Source organism: Octodon degus, unplaced genomic scaffold (assembly GCF_000260255.1).
Source record: "Octodon degus isolate 3935 unplaced genomic scaffold, OctDeg1.0 scaffold00045, whole genome shotgun sequence".
NCBI classification, from domain to species: domain Eukaryota; kingdom Metazoa; phylum Chordata; class Mammalia; order Rodentia; family Octodontidae; genus Octodon; species Octodon degus.
The window spans coordinates 9,137,016-9,159,515 of NW_004524621.1; the positions used below are offsets into that span (position 1 = coordinate 9,137,016).

General features: G+C 33.7%; 1 protein-coding gene across 4 annotated transcripts in view; it reads right to left on the reverse strand.

Annotated features, from left to right (window-relative positions):
- Positions 1–22,500, reverse strand: part of Zcchc7 (zinc finger CCHC-type containing 7) — a 267,651-nt gene that overhangs the window by 11,346 nt on the left and 233,805 nt on the right. For all 4 annotated transcript variants that reach the window (XM_004631980.2, XM_023716070.1, XM_023716068.1 and 1 more), the window contains exon 7: positions 2,194–2,289. In XM_004631980.2, coding sequence (XP_004632037.1) covers positions 2,194–2,289 — 96 coding nt within the window. The remainder of the gene's footprint in view (positions 1–2,193; positions 2,290–22,500) is intronic.

Here is a 22,500-nt window from a genome sequence, read left to right on the forward strand (position 1 = left end):
TCTCCTGTTTACAGCCTCCCAAGAGCTGGGATTACAGGCACATGCCACCACGCCTAGTCTCAACTGCTGTTTCAGCATGCCCCAGGGCAGGGCTGGCATGGCAAGCCCAGGGACTGAACCCCTGGCCCTTGCATCTGCTTGCAGGTGCTTTAATCCGCTGAGCTTTTTGGCCGGCTCTGTACTGAGTTCTAATCATACAACATAGGATCAAATTATGATTATGAGAAATCTTGCTGCATTCATTTATTACCTATATAAACAGAACCTTTGAAGCCCCTATTCACCCTTTTTCATATCTTGCTGAGTAGTCATTTAATATAGTGACTACTGTTCTTGCCTTACTAGCTGGAGAATGAATGGAAGTATGGAAGTGAAATGTATCTTTCACATGAAGAATCTATTTAATAATAACATTTGTAAGGCTGAATTTCAGAAACTGAAGAGGAGGGGTCCTCTTTAACTGTCTGCAATGCATCCTCTCCTATTTGGACAGTCTAGGCTGATATGACTATACAGAGCTATCCAGTACTACAAATGTTTTCCAAAGTTAAATGTAAATCATATTTTGATTATCCACATCACTGGTCCCCTCCATTAGCACAGACAATTGATAGTTGGCTACATAATTTATCTACTATTCTGGATTAGCCACACCACTGATCTTCTTCATTAGTGCTGGATAATTTAGAGTTCTTCATCTATGTCAGTTATGAGGTTGCCAAATTTGCTTTATTATAAATTAAAAATAATCTAAATCTAGATTTCGGGGATAAATTCCAAATGTTTTTAATGGATTTCCTATTTATACTAGCAGGAAAGACTAGTAAGCGTACGTACCCAACTATAATTGTTTTCTTTGAACAAACATAAATGCTAAAATCATACCTTTTGCTTTAAAGAAGTAAGTAGGCATAAATTGTATATCTGTATGACTTATGCGTCAGGGGACTACTTATGTGACTATGTTCTCTAAATATTGCTAACAGGGATAAATGAATGGAGCAGTAAAGATCTGGAGATGATAATTTTATAAAAGAAATCTTCTCTAATGAGGTTTTCAATGTGAATTCTAAAGAATAGGAAGTAAGAATACTGTAGGATCTGTATCACCACAGGATAAGTTTGATCATACTAGAAACAGCACCCAAATGTCAGCGCCAAGAGATTTCCTGTATATCCTCTTTGCTCTGGAGATAAAGATTAAGGACAAGAAGAAAAATAATGTTCAGCTTACCTGGTTATTGGCAGTAGAGCAAAAATTAGAACTGAGGACCAAAGTTTTAACCTAGTTTTCATATTCTATCCACTCCCACTTCTGTTTCTGCTACCTCAAAATGGAACATAAGTGATCCATTACTGGATTCTGTTTTAGCACCTTTTCTTCTCCCAACTTTTTTATCTCCCTATAATGCAGTGTTCTCAGGATCAATATAATAAAGTGTCATGGATGGATTTCAAGAGACTTACAATTACCTCATTTATTGTTCATCCCTCTACTCACTTTGAGGGCTTCTAAACCTCTGTATGCTCTCTCCCTCCTGCCATTCAATCTGCTATTTACCTTGGTTTCTAGGCTGTGAGATGTCTATCTGGTGAACAGAAATAAATCATGCCATACAGGGGTTCTCTACTTTCTGTGCCACTGTCCTTTTTCCTCTGCCTCAAAATTCCTAACATATATGGGTTCTGAGTCTTTTTATTGCATGTTGTCTCTGGGATGAGCTGCTGCTGTTTCATACTTAATGTGGCAAATGGTCAGGAGATTAATGTCCACCACATCTCTGTCTTACCCATAATTGTGTGTCAGGGATTACAAGTTTAATTGAATACAGTAGTAAGAAAAACTGGAGAACTAAGTAGAATATTTAAAATATAAAGTACCTGTGTCAAAATAACAGTAAGTATATGAACTCAAGAGAACTACTACCATATTGTTGACTATTATTTGTCTGACTGGCTTTATGAACTATATTCGTTTTCATAGACATTTAAAGTTATTAAAGAAATATGCTCTGATAGACTCACTCTGGTAAGGACAGGATGAATAATTTAGTTGGAAATATATTAAGTCTACCTCTGAATGTTAGTTTGTAAACAAATAAGCATTCAGAATTATATTCTTTTTGAGTTCATCTTTCAGCAACCACTCCCTGGCAACAGAATACTTAATGCCCAAATATTACTCAAACTTACATGTCCATAATGGCCTTTTTGTGCACAGTTGTAGCAATACACCAAGGCTGACTGTCCAGAAGGAGTCTTTGGCTTTTTGGGTGGGCCAGGTTTGGTCTGCAAGATAAGTATTTGTGAGGGTTTAACAAATGTTAGAAGACAGTTCAAATCTTGTTCTTTAAAAGTGCTTTTTATGTAGGAGATTGCTTTGAAATACTGCTTCTTAGAGTTTAATGTAAAGTGATAGTGAATAAAAATCTTGGCGACACTGCAACATTTAAGGGGCAGGCAGAGGACCTTGTAGAAGAAGGAACAGAGAAAGAAAGGCTCAAGGGTGCAGAGACATAGAAAAACAGAAGTACAGGCCTTAAAACTAAGTTCAGGAAGGATAAACTGATCTATCAGGTTGAGGTACAGCAGAGCCCTAATAACATCAATGTTGAGCAACATCCATTTCATGTGTAACTATTCATAAATAACTTTACTAAAAAATTTAAAATTATTCTGAGGGTAGAAAAAGTAGAATGTAGTAGGGTAAATACCAAAACGATGTATACAATGGTAAAAAAAAAAAAAAAAAAGTATGAAGAACTAATTACAAAAGTCGGGATGGTTGTTACTTCTAATAGGGAGAGAACGGCACATAATTTTAAGAGTAGGTACAATCTATTTCTTGCCACATGTAAGTGGTTACCTGGGTATGTATCATATAACTGACTCATTAAATTGTACACATAATTAACCCAGTTTTCAGTATGTACATTACATTATCCAGTAAGAAATGTAAAAACATTAAATACACATTGAAGGAAGGGGGAGAGTAGTTCTGTATTACTTTGAGAAGCATGGGACAGATTAGACTGGGCATTCTTAGGAGGAGTTTGTTTTCTAGATAGGAGAGACCTGAGCATGTAAGAAAGTGATGAAGAACTTGCAAAAAGACAGGAGGCAGGAGACAGTGAACAGAACAAGATCTCTGAGGAAGTGTAGGTCTAATCAAGAGGAGAAAAATCTAATCCTTGCTCTTTCTGTTTTAGAGACTGGAGGAAAAGAGGCAGCGCTAGACATGAACTTGGATAAGTTTATTTCTTATGTTCATTACTGAATCCAGAAACAAAGACAGCTCATCTGCCAATTAATTTTGTTTGATGTTGCAAGCAGGTTGCTTGTACGGGGTTTCTTGCCATAGGAAAGAAAAAGATGAATAGGAAATAAAAATCTTCAAACTTTTCCTGTTTCCTTAAATAGAAAACTCAAGGAAAACAGAAACTTCTGAGCAGAGACAGTAACTAATAATAAATAGAACAATCCACCACCAAATAATAAGCTCTCTAAAAAGGACATTAATTTGTTTATAAATTATTCTGTGTTTATACAAATACATGATACAATTTGTCTTAAGGCAAGATTTCTGGCTTCATTAATGAGAAAACTATGCCATGTTTATACCCCTCAAATAAGATATTCTATTGACCTGAATCATATGCTAAAGGCCAAGATAAACCAAGAGGCAATGATGAGAGAGTCCAATGAGAATCATATCAATAGAGCTATGTAGTTCATTGGAAGCTGACTTGACTGGTATGGATTCAAGTAGAAGTTTTCCCAAAAGAAGCACTACCTGTACTGCCATGGTACTTCTGGCTTTTCCTTAAATGTACAGGACATAAGAAAAGAGGAGTTACTATACAATTGTCCAGAGGCACATTCCTATGACCCCTCAGAGCAAAGGGTATTATTTAATACATTTGTTTCTATCCCCAGGACTCCAGATCCTCCCTTTAGTGCATACACTATTTCTAATTTTTTATAGCACTTGTCTATCACCTTTCAGTGTACTGAAGTAGTTACTGATCTCTGCTTATTTGCTGCCTTATTAGATAATGTAAGTTGCACAGGGATAGAAATTTTTGTTTCGTGCATTGCATCTCCCTTTGTTCAGAATGTGCAACAAGGATCAGCAAAGTATGGTATATAGGCCAAATCTGGCCTACTCTGGTTGTTGAATGGCCAGCAAACTCAGAATGGTTTTTACATTTTTATGTATTTATTTTTTGTGGTACCAGGGATTGAACTCAGGACCCTGTGCTTGCTAGGCAAGTGCTTATTTTACTGAGCTATATCCCTGGTCAGTTTTTACATTTTTACATAGTCAAAAATAAAAAGAATATTTGTAACCCCTGAAAATTATGTGAAATTCAAATTTTAGTGTCTGTAAAATTTGTTAGAAAATAGCCACATATATCCGTTTAGAGATTATCTACAGCTATTTTCATGTTTCAAGGCTAGAGTTGTGACAAAGACTACATGGCTTATTAAGCTAAAACATTTACCATCTGACATTTTACAGAAAAAGTTTGCTGACCCACACCTACAGTGCTTAATAAATAAATAGGTAGCAAATGAGCAAAAGTTAAAGATGTCAAAATTTTAAGAGTGGAAAGTAGTTATATAGCCAATAAAGATGTATAAAATAGACATTGAAAATCTGTGTTACTGATTGAAAATGTAAAGCAAAACTTTCATGGAATTTGTTGAATTTACTTATTTCATTCTTAGTCTAATAAAGTAACAGTTCTAATGTATTTATCCTTTAGCAAGAATTATCTCTCAACTGCACATTTGTATTCTCTATTTAAGCTTCTCTTCTGGATGGTTAATAACTTAAGTCTGCAGATCAAAAATTAGAGTAAAAGAAGGGCTATAAAGATAGCCAATGTTTTGGCATTAGCCCTTCAAGGTCTGTGAGGACTCAGGATGTAAGAGAACCTGTACTGTAGCATCCTGTAACTCCGTGGTCTCCCAAATTTTCTGTTCAAGGAGATTATGGGTCCACAGAGTGATCGACAATGTATAGTGTGCCTAAGGACAGTCACCTAGAGAGAAAACATTCTCTCAGGATTTCACAGAGAGCAAACTGGTCAAGCAATGGCTGTGACTTATTCAGATGGCTGACACTGCCAAAAGATCTACAAACTGCTGCACATGATTTCAGGGTAAATCCTTAGGGGATTTGACTGACCTTGCAGATACAAAAGTTACATTTTTAGTTATATAGGTCTTACTTTAACTTGGTCTTAAATCATCCAGCAGAAAAGTATAGCCACTACGTATAAAAAATAAAGCCATATTAATATGCTGAGCTGTAAAATGCTCAAGTCAACAACTTCTGACATTGCCAGTTTTGCTGATAACCCACTACTATTGTGGATATGGGACTATATTGGGTTATTATGCTGAATTCAAGCACCTACAGTACCTGAATGGCAATGGAACACCCATCTCTGACAAAACAAAATAAAAATGGGAGATATAAATGAAGGACCATTTTTTAGTGAAAAAAATATATATATACCTGTATATACAAACAGGATAGATATATAGATACTTTCTCTTAGTTCAATGAGAAGAAAGATTTGTATTAATAGTGTTTAGACAAGATATCATGCCTACATCTTGTACTCTGAGTAACTACTACAAAGACAACAATATGCAATGTATTAATTATTGTAACTGTCCCACAAACCTGTTTTGAAACTCTCTCATTACGATTTCATTAAAATTAATAATAAAAAAAAGTCTGTGTGGGTTCTCACATTTGAAACAAAAACCAAAACCTGCCCCCAAAATATGTGCCTCCCATTATCTTTCCCATTTTATTATTAGCAAGTCTGCTTCCAGTTGCTTAGGCCAAAAATCAACAACCTTGACTTGTCTCTCACATATACTTCATATCATACATCTGTCATACTTACTGGCTCTGTAAGATATACCCTCTTTGTCCACTGAATCACTGTATCCAGGTCTGGCTACTTACTTCTCATTTTGAGGATTTTAAGAGCCTTATAATCAGTGTTTCTGCTTCTGTCCCCGCTCCTCTGCAGTCTATTCTCAATGTAGGATGATCTTTCCACAAATAAATCAGAGCATATTAACTCCTTAGTCTGCCAACTTCTAACAGTTTGCTGTCTGTAAAAAGCCCAAGAACTTTAAAATGGCCTACAACTTCATTTCCCCACTCTTCTCACCTTGCTGCAGGTCTGGGAGCACATTTTCATATCCTATTAGCTGTTTTCACTGTTAACTAAACATTCCAGAAAAACTTCTAGCTCAAAGTTTGGCACCAGCTGTGCCATCTACCTGGACTGCTCTTCTGTCACACATAACATGGTATACTGCTTCACCTCCCAGACTTGGCTCAGCTGTCATCTTATTAGTAAGGCCTTTTTAACTACCCTATTTAATGTTGCTAGCTCCTTCCAATTGGCATGCCATAGCTTCTAAACCCCTTTGAGAACTACCCACTCAACAATACCCCAATCCAAAAAGCTCAACAATATTTATCATATCTGAAAGATGAAACATTTTACTTACTTTATCTATTCTACCCCACCCCAACTAGTAGGCAGAGAGAAGCTAAGTTCTGTGAGGGCCAGCATTTCTGTCTGCTTTTGTTTACTGTTATACTCTAGCTTCTAGAACAGAGCGAGGAATACAGTAAGAGCGCAGTAAATACAATCTTAATGAATGAATAATGAGGTAAGACATTTAATGATCTTAGCTCATAGTAAACATCCAATAAATTTTAGCTATTATTAATAAAATACAGATACACTGGGAATCTATTAAATTTTTAAAAAACATTTGGTTGTTGCAGGGTCTCATTATGCAGCTTGGACTCATGGTGATCCTTCTGCCCTCAGCACTGGATTACAGGCATGTACCACCACACCCTGGACTCTGGCAGGCTCAGCCAGCCATGGGGGCGAGGCTGGTGCAGCATGTGGTGCTAAGGATCAAGGGGTTTCTGCACTTGCCTAAACTTGCCTAAGCAGGCACTTTAGTCCACTGAGTTATCTCTCTGGCCTACTAATTTTTATGCCAGCTTCCTTAGTGTCTCTTCTAGTTCACGATGACAGTGTGGTATATATTCTTGCAAAATTGGGAAGTAATGCAAACAGAAAATGAACTCAGTCTTACGATACCAAAGATGAAAAGATTCTTGTTAATCAAGAGTTTGAAATGATGTTTTATGGTGACACTTGTTATTTTATTTTGAAAGTAAGATCAAATACAGCCTCACTGTTTGTTTATGGCCTTGGAGGAAATGCAAACATGTGGTTGTTCATTCATCTTAATGTCACTAGTTAAAAACTTCCATTAGTATAAGAATAGCAACAGTATTCATATTGTACTATGAAATTCTAAACTGTTTCACAATAATTAGTAAATAAAATGACAAATGCTATCTACACACTTTATTTTTTATTGCCCCCCCCACACTTTAACTTTACTATCATGTACTTGGACTGTACAGGAATGAAACCAGCCTAGATCTTACTAATTAGAGAACATATCTGTATTAGAATATAGTACTGAAAACCCAATAGTGATTTCTAGCAGACAAGTTTTTATACTAGGATCTAACAAAACCTTTATGTCACTTAAAGTGTTAGAAATTTGTGACTCAATATTTCTGTATTGGTGCATGTTTTTATTTTTAGTTAATAGTAAAGGTCTAACTTTAATGTGAGCTGATTAGCTCCAAGTTCAGGGTTCTAGCTTATATGCTTTCTGCTAACGAAAGTTAAATGTAAGAGAACAAATGCAGTTTTCTCAAGTTTTTTTAAAAGTAAAAAATTTTATCTGAAGATTTTTAACCCAATGGATATCAAATGAACTATTTACGAAAGCAAGTCTTTTTTCCCCTTGGTTACAGACATTTAAATAATCTATATTTGTAGGGTGATATCTTAGATATTACTTTACTATCAATATATAGAAGTAATAACCTGGTAGATAGCATTACCTATGAAAGGTCCATCCTATCTGCTATTCTTGCTGAAAGGTTTTCATGCACCAGTAAACTCAGTAAATATCAGAAGATAAAGCATAAGCCTACCACGCCACGGATTTACTCCTAATGTCTCCTCAAAGTGCAGCCCGATGCAACGATTACAAATGATTTTCTTCTAATGTCATTTTACATAACCCTTTTTTCTGCATGAGTAGTTAGTGTGGAATGAATGAATGAATGCCATTAAAACAGTTAATCATTATCTGGGACACTGGCCTTACTCCCTTCACTACTAGGAATCTCCATGACAAAGGCCAAGAGATCAAAATGCTAGAGCTGCCTCAGTGTCCTATTTTTAACAGCAATTTTTAATGCAAATGAACCTGCTGGGCATCTCCCTTTGTGACCTTGAGCTGCCCTTATCTAAACTGACTTTGATCCAATGAGGGCTTGCATCTAGTTGAAGCTCATTACTATAAAGAATATGCAATCAATTTCACTAATTAAAGAAAAATTTCTACCCTTGTGAATGTAAAATATATTTTTAGGAATCACATGTATGCTAGAAGACTAGACTATACATTTTTTTACTCCATTGATTCTATGAACAAATATTAAAAGTACATTAAATACTTAGTGTATCACAACTATAGTATAATACTGAGAAAAGTAGAACTTCTTTCAAAACAAATTGCATTTACACATGTATTTCTTAAATATATCATTTTTATATTTAAGAACTTCATTTTCTCAAAATGTTTCCAAATCAATCTATTGTTTCAATCAATTCAGTAACAGTACAGCCCTTTCAACATACATTCATCTGAAAAATCCAACCCAAGTGAACAAACAGGATTTATCAAGAAAATGTTATCCCAAACCAAAAGTTTGTAGTAACATTCCAAGTCCATTAATTGAAGCAACTCAAATTTGATATTTCAGTAGGAAAAAGGCTGAATTCAAAATATATTTTTCATTGTTTAGAGAATGCTTTTTATTAGCTACTCTAAAGCAAGACATAGTTCTCTAATTATTGTACTTAGTTTTATAAAAAGTGGTCAAGGAAAGAAGAATGGATGCTCTCCTTTTCCTTTGGTAACATTTACATATAAATGCCTGGTGGCATATATCTACAACGCCAACACTCATCTATAATCTCTGCACTTGCAAGTCTAAGACAGGAGGATTACAAGTTGAAAGCCAACCTAGTGAGATCCTGCCACAACAAAACCAAAACTAACCAACAAAACAAAACAAAACACCACATCCAAGGAACATAACCACAATGTCATTATTAGGGTCTTAAAGGAATCAAAGGAAGAGATTTAAAAGATGGGTAACCATTTTTTAGAGGATGTTAATGGAACCAAAGCTAAGTCCAGAGAAAGCAATGATGACAACCTATGCTATTAGCAGCGCACAGGTTGATATCCTTTCCTGTGAAGGACCTATATTCTTAGCCTATTCGTACTATGGTTTTGGACAAAGCATTTCACATGCATACTGTTCTGGCAAATATTCACAATATTATGTCCCTTTGAGGAATACTGGAAGGAAATTTTCTCCCCAAGCTGAAGACTTAGGAATTATCTTAAAGCAATGCTTCTTTCATGAACAATTTTTAAGCTTTTTATTTTCTTCTTAGTGAAAAAAAAATTCACTTGTCCAATAGACATTTCTCCCACATCCAAAAAACAGCATTAAAAACTACACATCATATACATATAATATTTTTATGTGTTAAAAATGACATATACCCAACAGATTCTCAATCCATTGGGTAATTCCTTAATTAGGCAGATTTCTGAAACATGTATTATGTACACAACAGACCGGAACGTCTCCTTTGGAGCATTTTCTAGTCTATCGGGTGATTACATCATTAAGCCACACATGCTACGTAGAAAAAATCCTTATGAAAATTCATGAAAAAAATGTACAGCACATCATTAGCATGCAGCAGATGTGTATGCTTTTGATATTTCCTCTGTTTTTAAAAAAATACATGAAATAATTAGTCTAGGTTGTGAAAACACGAGAAAGGTACCAGACACTGGTAAAAACAAGAATTACAAAAAACTATCTCTCATGGTTTAGCTGAGAGTAATTTGCTTTATTGGAAAATGGCTTCTTAAACAGTATTCATTTGAATTGCAGCAGAACAAAATGTGCTGCTTTATTGATTTGATATTTTCTATACAGAGAGAACTTCCTCCCTGTCTTTTAGATACACTTAAGTTTTATAAACCAATGAGTTGAAAAGTTGTGAATGACCAGTGGTAAAGCCATTCATTATTCAAGGTGTTGCACTACAGTATGTTTGTATACATACATCTTCATTTTATGTAATTAAGAGTTTAACAGATTGCATGAGTGTTTTTTTTTTTTTTTTTGGAAATCAAAACTATGTTAAAGCAATGTAAACAGATGTAAATTGTTGGTATAAATCCCAATAGTGAGAAGATTACATATTTACAACATCAAGCACTTGGTAAAACCTAAAATACAGTACCTTTCCAGGCTAAAATAAAAGCACAAGTTTTATTAAAAGGACCTATTAAACTTACTGCTTTATGATCTTTCTTTCTGGAAATAAGGCACTCCACCAAAACAACCCCAATAACAAAAAAGGTAAGTACAGAACAATGAACATATGCAAGACAGTAAGGATCACAGTAATTCACTTCCTGAATGCTCCAAATCTTCATGCCTTAAAAAGCATCCCAATTTTCTCTAAAGGTAGTGGCATTTATTCACTGGGCCATATCTAATTTTACATGGAATGCAAAAATGTTAGTTTAAGTTTAATTTACCATCCTATTTAAATACTTGCAATGTAGCTCTCAAACTGCACGGCTATCCCTCGTCTATTTTAATTTTAAAGTAAGTTAGCAAAGGCTTCCTTCTTAATCCCCAGAGACTACCTACATAGTGACACAAACGCACAAATTTATGACAGCAACATAAATGCTCTTCTGAAGTAATGTGCAACATTAAGTGAAAATCGTTTCCTGGAAAGATATTATAGGTATCTATATTTTATTTGCCATCTTAAACATATCTGGGTCTTTATGGCCTTATTTTTAAAATGTATTTCCTTTTTATATTTCCTGGTGCAAATGGACTGCATAAATAAGCAATGTGCTATGAGGCTTCAGACCAGCCGATAAAACCTTTCAATTTTCATGCCAGCTTCTTCTTTTGTAATTCAAATCCGCCTGGAAACTGGCAGCTCTGAAAACTGAAACAAGCACTGCCACAAATACCTTGTAATGCTATCGACCTTGTCTGCCCATGCAGTGAGAAAGGGGGATGCGTATGTGTCTGCAGCCATCCAGATAACACAACTCATTTTTTTGGGCGGGGGGTGGGGATAACTGAAGCCAGCCCCAGACTGTGCACCAAAAGCAGTCATTACCAGGCAAGCTAGAGAATAAGTCTCTTCAAAATACACAGGGCATTTAAAAATCATATATGAGGCTGAGCCACTGCTGTCATTACCAATTTTAATTTAGCTCCTTCAGTTTGCTAGCCAGATAAACTCTTTAGTGATGTTTTTTAATCTATTTGCCATTTTATGTTTAAGATTATAGTAATATGGGCAGAAGAAGGAATCACTTTTAAGGGAAATAAAGAAATAGATCCGCTTATCAGCACCCATCAGAAAGTTCATTAATCAGCCAGGCTTTGTGCCCTCTAAATTGAAAGGTTAAATAATCCTCTCAGGAATATTTCTTGGTCCCTCCACCAATTGTCCGGAGAGGGGCTGCCATTCATAGTGTGTGGGATCAGTGACAGGGTATCTTACCACTGTTTGGACCCCAAACAATGATGGACAAATGGCCTGGTTTACAAAGAAACCTTTTAGTACACAGATGGAAAGGACTACAAGCTTTGATGGAGGGTGCAATGATGAGGGCGTGGAGAGAGAATATAGGGGAAACGACAGAAAAGAATGCACACACATGTGAATTCATGGATATTTTGTCTGAAGGTTTACTGGCGTAGACTTAAAACACAGAAATCACATTAACATATATCTTCCAAAAATATAAAATGCTTAACATACTCAAATCTGCTTATGTATTTCAGTGTAACTGTATACACATCTCTACTGAAAAATTATAGAACAGAATCAGAGCTATTATTGTATTTATCAGCTAATGTACAGGGAATTCAAATAAAGCCCAAGACTTTCATTTTGACTGTAACTCTATATGATCTACAACAGTTGATCATCCTCTCTTCCTAAACCCTGCTTATTTTACTGAAATACACTTAATCACCAATCACTAAGGCAAGGAATTCCACAGCTGCAAGGACCTGTTTCAAAGGGGGAAAATGTAATGTTCTTTTACTTTTACAGTATGTTTCACCTTAGCCCTTGCATGCCTTAAAATAAGGAATTAAAGTGGAACAGGATGCTCTTTGAAAGAATATGCATCACATGCACTGGGAAAGCTCTGAACTTTGCCATTTTAAACCTGGACCTACATAAGATACAACTGGAAGTCTGTAGAGCTAATCTGGCTCTTACACCACTACATTTTGCTGTGAAATCTGCCTACTTTCTGGTTATCAGTCATGTGAAAGTACGATGTTTTACTTGGAAATGAAAAAAAATGTGATACACTACTTTGTTTCCTTCCTCATTTGATTTAACATTTAAGCTTTTATACCTAGCAGAAAGTACCATAACTGGTGTGTGAATTATTTGATTTCATTGTATTCATATTATTTCCACAGGAAGCAAGTATTTATATAATTTTACTTATATAGTTATGACATACAACTATATTCAGATAACACAATCACCACATACATTACACTTACACACACACACACACTTTTTTTTTTTTTTTTTTTTTGGTGGTACTGGGGATCGAACTCAGGACCTTGCTTTTGCCAGGCAGGCGCTTATGCGGCTGAGCTGTATCCCCAGCCCTAGCTTAATATATTTTTCAAAGTGATAATATCCCATTCCCCCAATTCTGGGGATTGAATCCAGGGCTAGATGCATGTAAAGCATGTGTTAAATATTTATATATGGTATGTATTTCATATAATCATTTTCATTAGAAAAGGAAGTACCCTAAGTATTTTTTGTGATTTTTTTCTTTTTTTCTCTTTAAGAATGGGAATTGAACCCAGGTCAAAATACATTGTAGGCAAGTGCAAGTGCTCTACCACTGAGCCACATTTTTACCTTTCACTTCATTTTGATTTGTTCTGAGACAAAGTTTTACTGTGTTGCCCAGGTTGGCCTTGAACTTGTGAATCTTCTGCCTCAACATCCAGCTCCTTGACTCCTATGTCTAACTTTCAATGTTTTTATAATGAGTTTTTAGGTAATCCAAATTATGAAAATAATTTTCCATAATTAAAAGTTAATCATCTATACTTTTGGAAAGAATAAGAGAAGTCTAAATAGAAAATGAAAGCTGAGGGAAATAATTTTGTAACAGAAGACACTGCCTGTAGGTTTTTTAATTGAAGTAAGTATAAGAAAAAAACAAGGTTAGAAGTCTGAGACTAAAAGGTCATTATGTATCTCCCCATCCTGGGCAAAAGACATCATAATAATCTAAATTTGGAATATCAGTCCACAGGCCATCTCCACAGGTGTGAGCTGCCTACCTGTTAGCTGTAATGGAACTTATACAGTGTATAACATGGACTATGTTCCAGATATTGTGTGAAATACTTTACATTCATCATCTCATTACATAGTTAAAAATCTTTAAGACATTATCCTTACTTTTCAGATTAAAAAATGAAGTTCTTATAAGTTAAATATTTTAACTACTTTTGCACATCTAAGATACATAATTCTGAACCAAAGTTCAATTTAAAAGCTGGCATTCTTTTATATTATAAAACACTCCCTAGTAATTTCCTCAGAAATGTGTCTGCCCTTCTGGCCAGATTTCATAGCACATTTTCCTAAGGACTTCAGTGAAAAGAGGAAATACGGTACAACTATAAACAAAGCAAGACAAAAATATAGAGATTTTTATTGTACAAACAAAGTTAAGACACAAATCAAAACTTAGTTTTCCTGAAAAGAAATGTCAAATAATCAAAAAATATATGTAAAGGAACATAATCATATAAAGTGGATGAATAATTATAAGTGTGAATATACAACAAAGTTAGGTGTCTTATAGTCTCTTCAGTAGATTTAGTTCTTTTATTTGAAAAAAAGAATAAAGAATAATCTGGTAGTTTATCAATTCTTATACACATGAAGTTTTGGGATGGTACTGGAGATGGAACTCAGGGTCTATGCACTGAGCTACATTTCCAGGCTTTTACACATTTAATTTTGAGGTCTTGAAATGTTTCCTAGTGCTAACCTTGAAATCTCTGATCTTTTTGCTTCAGTTTCTCAAGAAACTGTGATTACAATATATATGAATTATTTTTACTAAGTTAATACTGATTTCTGAGTACCTCATTTAAAAATAGTTTTGGTAGTAGTGAGGATCAAATCTAGGGAGGTACTGAGCTATATCCTTAAGATCACTCATAGTGATCCTCCTGTATTCAGCCTCCCCAGTGCTGGGATTACAGGTGTGCACCACCATGCCTGGACTTGGTGGCCAGCTCAGCATGGGGGTGGGGCTGGCGTGGCATGTGGTACTGGGGATCAAACCCCAGTCCTAGCTAGTGTATCTTAATCTAAGCTATATCCTTAGTTCTTTAAATTATTTATGCTGGTCTTGAACTCATGATTCTCCTGCCTCAGTAAATTATCTATGCTTGTCTTGAACTCATGATTCTCTCGCCTCACCCGCTGAATAGCTGTGATTAGAGGTGTGGTCCCCCACATCAGCTAATAATTGCTTTTGAAATATGATCCTTGTATCCACTACACCAATTAAAGTGAAGGTGTAATTTTATTGCAAAGGTATTTTAAAAAGTTTTTTTTTTTGGTTTTACTAAGTGCCTTCTAAATATGTAGTATTTTCTTCAGATGGCATTTTCTATGTATTTTAAAAATCAGAGAAGTTGCTCTGAGGATCATAACACCAGCCTCAAAATACCTGTAAGCAATTAAGCATACAAATCCATAGATAATGCCATGACTTTCTGATATAGGGAGATAAAATGATGAATGCATTTCAAATCTAAGATTTGATAAATATAAACAATAATTAAGTTTTAGTCACTGAAAATGATTTTGAAACCTTGAACTTAATTCAACTTTAGTTTACTGAAATTTTTACTATTTATAATAACTCAATTAAGAAGTCAAGAGGTCCTTTCAGGAATCTTTTCCTCCAGATTATTCAAATGATTGACCTAAACCTTTAAAGGTTATGATTGATAATAACTATAACTGATTCCTAAATACTTAAAACTTGTTAGGAATTACTGTAATCCACCATGTCTTTCAAATGGACAACTACTAAAGGGAATGTTTGATACAAATATTATTGGTCTAGTGTATCTTTTTTAAAAATTTTATTTACTTATTTGGTATAGGGTCACACTATGCAGCTTGGACCCGTAGTGATCCCCGTTGTCAGCCTGTCCAGTGCTGGGATTACAGGTGCGTACCACCATGCCCAGACTCGGTGGCCAGCTCAGCATAGGGGTGGGGCTGGCACAGCATGTGGTACTGGGGATCAAATCCCAGTCCCTGCTAGTGTATCTTAATTTACCTTTTTCGTTGCAGCAAAGTATGACAACCTTGATCCAGAAAAATGACAAAAAAAAAAAAAAAAAAAAAATCTTGATTGCCTGGAACATAACTCTTTAAGGAATGACATGAATTACTGTTTGAAATGCATATGAAGAATATATCTCAAATATGTTAAATTTATTCTCCAATACTGCTTGTTAGATATAATGTGACAAAAAATAGGCATCATTCAATATTTCAGATTTTTCTTTTTGGTATTATTAAGGATTAATCCTAGGACCTTTTCATTGAGCTATGTAACTAGCCTGTATAAAAATCTGAAGGGGCCGGGGGTTTATCCCTGGGCCTACAGTGCTGGCCTCGCCCCCAGGGTGCACTGAGACAGCAACTGAGACTGGACAATTGAAACTGGATGTGGTGTTATGCCCTGTAATCCCAGCTCTTGAGAGGTTGTAAACAAGAGGATCACTACAAGTCCGATCCAGTAGTGAGTCCCTGAACATCCTGTAGACCCTTCCCTAAAATACAAAAATCAATAAATAAAAAAAAATAAAAATCTGAGGCCAAGGTACTATAAATTGCACAGACTGGGCTTGAACTTGTGATCCTTATTGTCAGATACTATACAGTGATAAATTCTATGAGTTTTCAAAAATTTAAAGATATCTGTTTATACTGATACTAATTTTTGTTACAACAGGACACCCTTTCAAAGTACAGAGTTGTAAGCAAAAAATAAAAAAAAATCCTGTAGTTTTTTTGGGATTATATGAATATGTATGTGTTTTTTAAAAAGATACAAGTTTTAAAAATATGCTACATATTAAAATTATGAACACTTAGAAATGGAATTTAATTACAATATTTAATTAAGAAGAAATTGCTCCTATAATAACTAAATATAATTCTTATGTAGGTAAAAGTGAACATAAGAAAGACAGAGAAGAGTAACAGAAAGTCTAAATGCAATTTTTTATCCTCAGGAAAAAATTCAGTAACAGAGTCAGGTGTAGCAATGCATGTGTGAAATCCTGGCACTTGGGAGGCTGAGACAGGAGGATTGCCGCGAGATTGAGGCCAGCCTGGCTCTGTAGTATGGTTCTAGGCCAGTTTGAATTGCATAGTGAAACTATCTCAAAAAAAAGAAAAAAAAAAGAAAATGATCACAAGAATTTCTTTAAATTTTTAAAAGCAGAACTAATACTTGAAGCTTGTATGATAAATGTTAATTCCTAAATGTATTAATCTTTTTTCCCAGCCACTCTGAAGCAGACAAAAAAAGCACAGGGACTTTTTCTGTCAAATTAAGAGAGGAAGTTCTTGTTCTTACAGAATTTCAGATTCAATTTTTATTGAGCAACATGTATTATTCTAAAATAACAAAAACCTTTATGAGTGAGGATTAGATCACTGAAGATATTTAGAAAATGGCAAAAGCATATTTGCTTCTAGGACAAAACATTTATAAAACATCTTTTCTAAACTGTATGAATGCTGCATACATTACCTTAAACACCTAAATCTACATTACAACTGTCATACATATTATTTAAATATATTAACATAAGAAAAAAATCCTAATACAATGATTCTCAATTTAAACCAAATCAATTTTTCACTAAAATATTTAAGATCAAATATGTCGAGAATTCTCTCTGAAGGAGTACATATCTCAGTATTTCTTTCAAAAGAAGAAAACACTAAGATTATCTTATGTACCTCAATAAATGTACATAAAATATATCATAATCTAAGTCACTTCATTCTACCCTCATTCAAAAGTAAGTATGATATATAGGAGCCTTTAATATCTGGGAAAATAAGTGGAAAAATAATGTACATTTGTAAGTCAGCGTTCACTTTTACCAGTTTCCTTTACAGAAGCTTTAGAAAACGGCTTTTTGATGATTTAGCAAATAGTATTTATTTTTGAAAGAATCTCATTTATTCAGATTGATAACTCCAGGTTTCATTTGCTTTGAAAATGAAAATTGCATTTTCCAATTGCTTCCAATGATAAGTTCTGGCAAAATGTGGTCCAACATGCCAGTGAAATTAAGATTTAAAAAAAATCAGTTGGGCCGGGGAGATAGCTCAGTAGAATAAACACTTGCCTGGCAAGCACAGGGTCCTGAGTTTAATCCCAGTACTGGAAAAAAAAAAAAAAAAAAATCAAGAAGGAAAAAAAAAAATCAGTTGGCTTATTCTCTAAATGTTATAATTTTTTTTATGGTAAATTCAAGACATGATTAAGATTCGAAAACAAATTATTAGAATAATTCTGACCTTAAGAACAAAGTAAATGTATAATATAAATATAAAATTACATCAACTTCCACTTGAAATTTTTTTTTAAATTTTGTTCTATCATAGCTGGAGTATTATAACTAGTCATCATGGTGTTTCAAAAATTTCTAGTTGGGATCGAGGGAGTATCTCATTGGTGACAGAGCACGTGTTTAGCATGCATGAAGTCCTGGGTTTGATCCCCAGAACTTGAAGAAAGAAAAAGATCTTGTTATTCAGACACCAAGTCACCTGGACCATAGTTAACAATATTACATTTATTGTATAGTACTATCATGAAAGAATGGGGCTCGATGGGGCTCAAAGTACTACAGAGCAGTCATGTACCTTCTGAATCAACAGAGCACAATAACATTCACCTTAGCAGTATTTTAGTCTTAAGGGAATTTTCCTTTTTTTTTTTTTGCAGAACCAGGGATTGAACTCAGGCCCTTGCGCTTGCCAGGGAAGCACTTATTCCACTGAGCCATCTCCTTGGCCCCTTAAGGGAATTTTTAATGGAAATTATTTCTCTGAAAATCTGAGAGAGATATAATGTCTTAATAGCAACATCTGGTCAATCAAAACAGTGAAACAGTAGTACCAGATACAGAGAGAACAGAAGTATTTTTGGTTTTCAAGTTGCCAAAATGAGCGGAACTATAAAAATAAAATATTCCGAAAAGAACTTAAAAAGTGTTAGTTTAGAAAGCCTGCATGTTACTTCAAAAATTATAAAAGAAAAAATTCCAAAGTAGAGTAAGAACTAGGCCTTAGAGTTAACATTTGATTTAAACATTTTTTTTTTTCCTCCCAATGCCTTCAGGGCAGGTTTGACTGCTTGAGTTGTGAGGATCGAACCACAGCAACCTGAGCCTGACTGCTTTGTTGAAGCAGCCACTTAAAGAACTGAGCTAAGGGGCAGGCCCCCTAAACATTTTTTTATTAGTACATGTTTGTGGCATGTAATATTTATTGTGAGGAGTTGGTCCATGTACATGACACATCTTATTCTTTTTAAATCTCCCACATTCTTGCTCCCTTTATCTCTGCGTGTATGCATGTGCATACACATACATATGTGTGCTTACGAACATTCACACAGAAACACACAATAAAAGAAAACCCTTTCAACTGATATACACTAAGTGGAAAAGGTTCTTGTTAGTTTAATAGGTCTGCTTATGTAGCCAAGGAGCTCTCAGAAAAATAAAAATATTTAGTATTCCATATATATTTTTTAATCCTTCAACTAAAGGAGAGATGTACTTTTTACATGAAAAGATTCTGGGGTGACTTTTTACTTCTCACTTTGTTATTTTTTTTTTTAAATGCATTTTAGTAGAGTACAGTTCGAAAATCATTATCTACCTTATCTTAAATCACAATCCCGGATTTTTGTACAGCTATGGCATTAGAACATAACTCCACTTTCTTATTCCTTCTGGATTATAAAGCAGTTCTAAAGTTAAATACCAAACTGATGACAATTAAAGGTTACCCTCTATGGTAAGGCATAGAAGTCTTTAGAGGATAAAATTCTCATTTAGTGTAAAACTCATACTGTGAAAACATTCTCATACTGTGAAAACTGAGAAAATACATTCCTAAATTGATGTTTCCAGGCAAGAGGAGAAAACTGAGTGTCAAAATGAAATAGAATATTGTTAACTATGGTCCATAAGATAGACTTTGCCATTCAACTGGTTCAGGTAGGACTAGTATTGCTTACTAGTCAACTTTGGTCAGAAGCCTTTCCTGGGTCAGAAAGGAAGACAAGGAAACTCATTTCTCTTCCTTTCTTCTGAGAACAAATATTTTGATTTTTAATGTATGAATTCTAACCATTCTAAAACAACATGAAAAAAATTTAAAACTCTATTTTTCCAAAGAAAGCTACAATTGCTTCCTCTTGAAAGCTTTAGTTAAAGCCAACATGGTTATAATTCACTATAACAACACTCACAAAAAAATCAAAGCACAAAATTAAACATAAAGGATACATTGTCTTTTTTTGGTTCTTAACACATATAGCTTCCAAATAGCAAACTCCTGTTTACATTGTGAAGTGAGTAGACTAAAAGCAAGATTAACAAAATGTCTAATACACATCAAATTACAGAATTTATGAATTAAATTCTGTTGGCTATAAAACTCTGCCAGTGGCCATATCGGCCTAGAGTTTTAATATAAATTATTTAATTTTAATATAAATGAGACTAGAAATGACAAGGAATGGGGGAAGGGACTTTCCTTCTTGAATAGTTAAAGAGGGAAATTTTTAGCTAAAATGAATTACATGAAAGAAAAAGAACATGTAAAGTCAGGTTCTACAAAATAATTTGAAAATAAAGTGGAACTTAAAGTATAAGAATAGAACCATAGTAATAAAAGATTTTTAAAAGTTTCTAAACTTTTTAAGGAAACAAAGATATTAACTGTTCCAGAAAAGTATATAATTGCTAAATAAAAATATTTTTTCTTTTCGCACATAGGCTTCTAAATCAATAATCTAAATATTAAATTACACAATCATTAAACAATAAATAAAATGGCATAATCATACAGTTGTCATAGAGTGTGTCTGTATGAAGCAATTTAAAATTTTGTTAGCATAAATTCTTTAAAATTAGGTCCTGGTTTTTACTAATACAGTGAAGTCAAATTTGGTTGAAAAGCTATTCTATTCAGATTGAAGTTGTTAAAAAGACTAGTTTTTATCTCAAAAAATTGTTGAAAAGTGAGCATTTCTAGAACTTTCTCTTTTAGAATATGTTTTCAGGAATTTTTCATTAGGAACATTTTAGAAGTTCAGTTATATTAGTCAACTTCATCTTTTTATGTATTTTAAAAATAATATTAAGTAACTTTTTCTTTTTTTATAAAGTGACTCCTAGATAGATCTTAATTTGTAGTTGTGAATTGAAGTTGCTCTGTAAATGTCATTCTAGTCTTACTGATGGAGAAGCAGATAAAAGCAACTGAAAAGCTCTCAAATGTAAAGATTTCCCAACTGGATATATTAATCAAACCCTCCCACCCCCCAAAAAATTCACTTGGAGTAAGAAATAGACACATTTTGCTTAAAAAAATAAACCCATTATTAAGTACAAAGTTGCAGAGTTTCAGCACACAGGTTTAAATGAATATATAGTAGCGATTGTAACCTAGTTCATTACTTGGTCATTGCTCTGACTGATGGCATACTTATGTGTGAGGGCTACTATGAGTCAATAGATGGCAGTCCACCGCCTAATAAAGGAGCTGAAGATGACTAAAATCAACATCCATATTGTTTTTACTCAAGACTGAATATTGCTTAAATGCATACATTTAGATATTGCTCAAATAGTGATAAAATAATTTAATTATTTAACTTTTATTTTAGATGGATTGATAAATAGGGACACATTATCTATAAGCATAGGAGTGTTACACTTATACCTATATATAATTTCACTAATACTTGAAACTATAAATTGTTAGTTATTTCAATATTATTTTGAAAAATTAAGTAGGATTATTTTGAAAAATTAACCAGAAATGAAATTTTCAAATTGAATTTGTTATGCCCACAAAATATTGTAGAGTAATTATATTCTACAAAAGGAAAATTAACTTTTTCATCTATTTTTACCCAAAATATTCTTTTTGCAATATTCTGGAAAGCTACAATATTAAATAAACCTTCAAATATTTGTTATACCTGAAACCAATTATTTCCCTTCGATGAAAGTTATATAAAAGAACATTGCAAATAATGAAAAGAGTAGCACTTTCTATACTTTTGGTTTCAAAACTAGAATTCTCTAAGGAGAAAGCTAAAAGAAATATATTGTCAAATCAATTAGAACATTACTTAAAACATAATGATAAACACCAGTATATGATTACAGAGAGTAGCTCTGTGATCTTGAAAAGTACAAGATATGATCTGATCAAATTTAAACTGTAACGATTTCACTACACTATATTAGGATGAAAAAGTGCTATATAAGCAGAAACATAATATATTCTGATGAATTACATCTGTAACATATATGGTATGTATATATCTTTTGAAATAACACCAAAGATTTTAACAAATTCCTATTTGGGAGATTTAGTTGAGGCATAGTTGAGGAATTATACTTTCTATTGATCTATAAATAAATTAAAAGGTCACAACAAAATGTGAAAATAAACCACTTGATATTATTCTTGATTTTGGGGGGCTATGACAGAATGCCGATATGAGTCTACTGGCTTGCTTTTTATTTATATAAGAAGGGAGGAAGGTATTAAAATGACCTTCCTTCATATAAAAACTTTTTAATATGTTAAGATTTTAACATCTATTAATTTGTATGTATTACATACATAACTGTACAATTAAAAGAAAATCATCTCTTAACATACCACATTTTATACACTAAAAATGACTAAAAGAGCTATGGTGAATTACTGAAATTATTTAATACTTTGTAATTATTTAAGCTAAAATCATAATAAAAGGAAGCTAGAGAACTAAATAATTTGGCTTTAAGAATATATTTATACAATTCAAATGCATCAAGAAGGGCTTAAGGATAGGAAGTTAACTGTGTTATATGAAAGA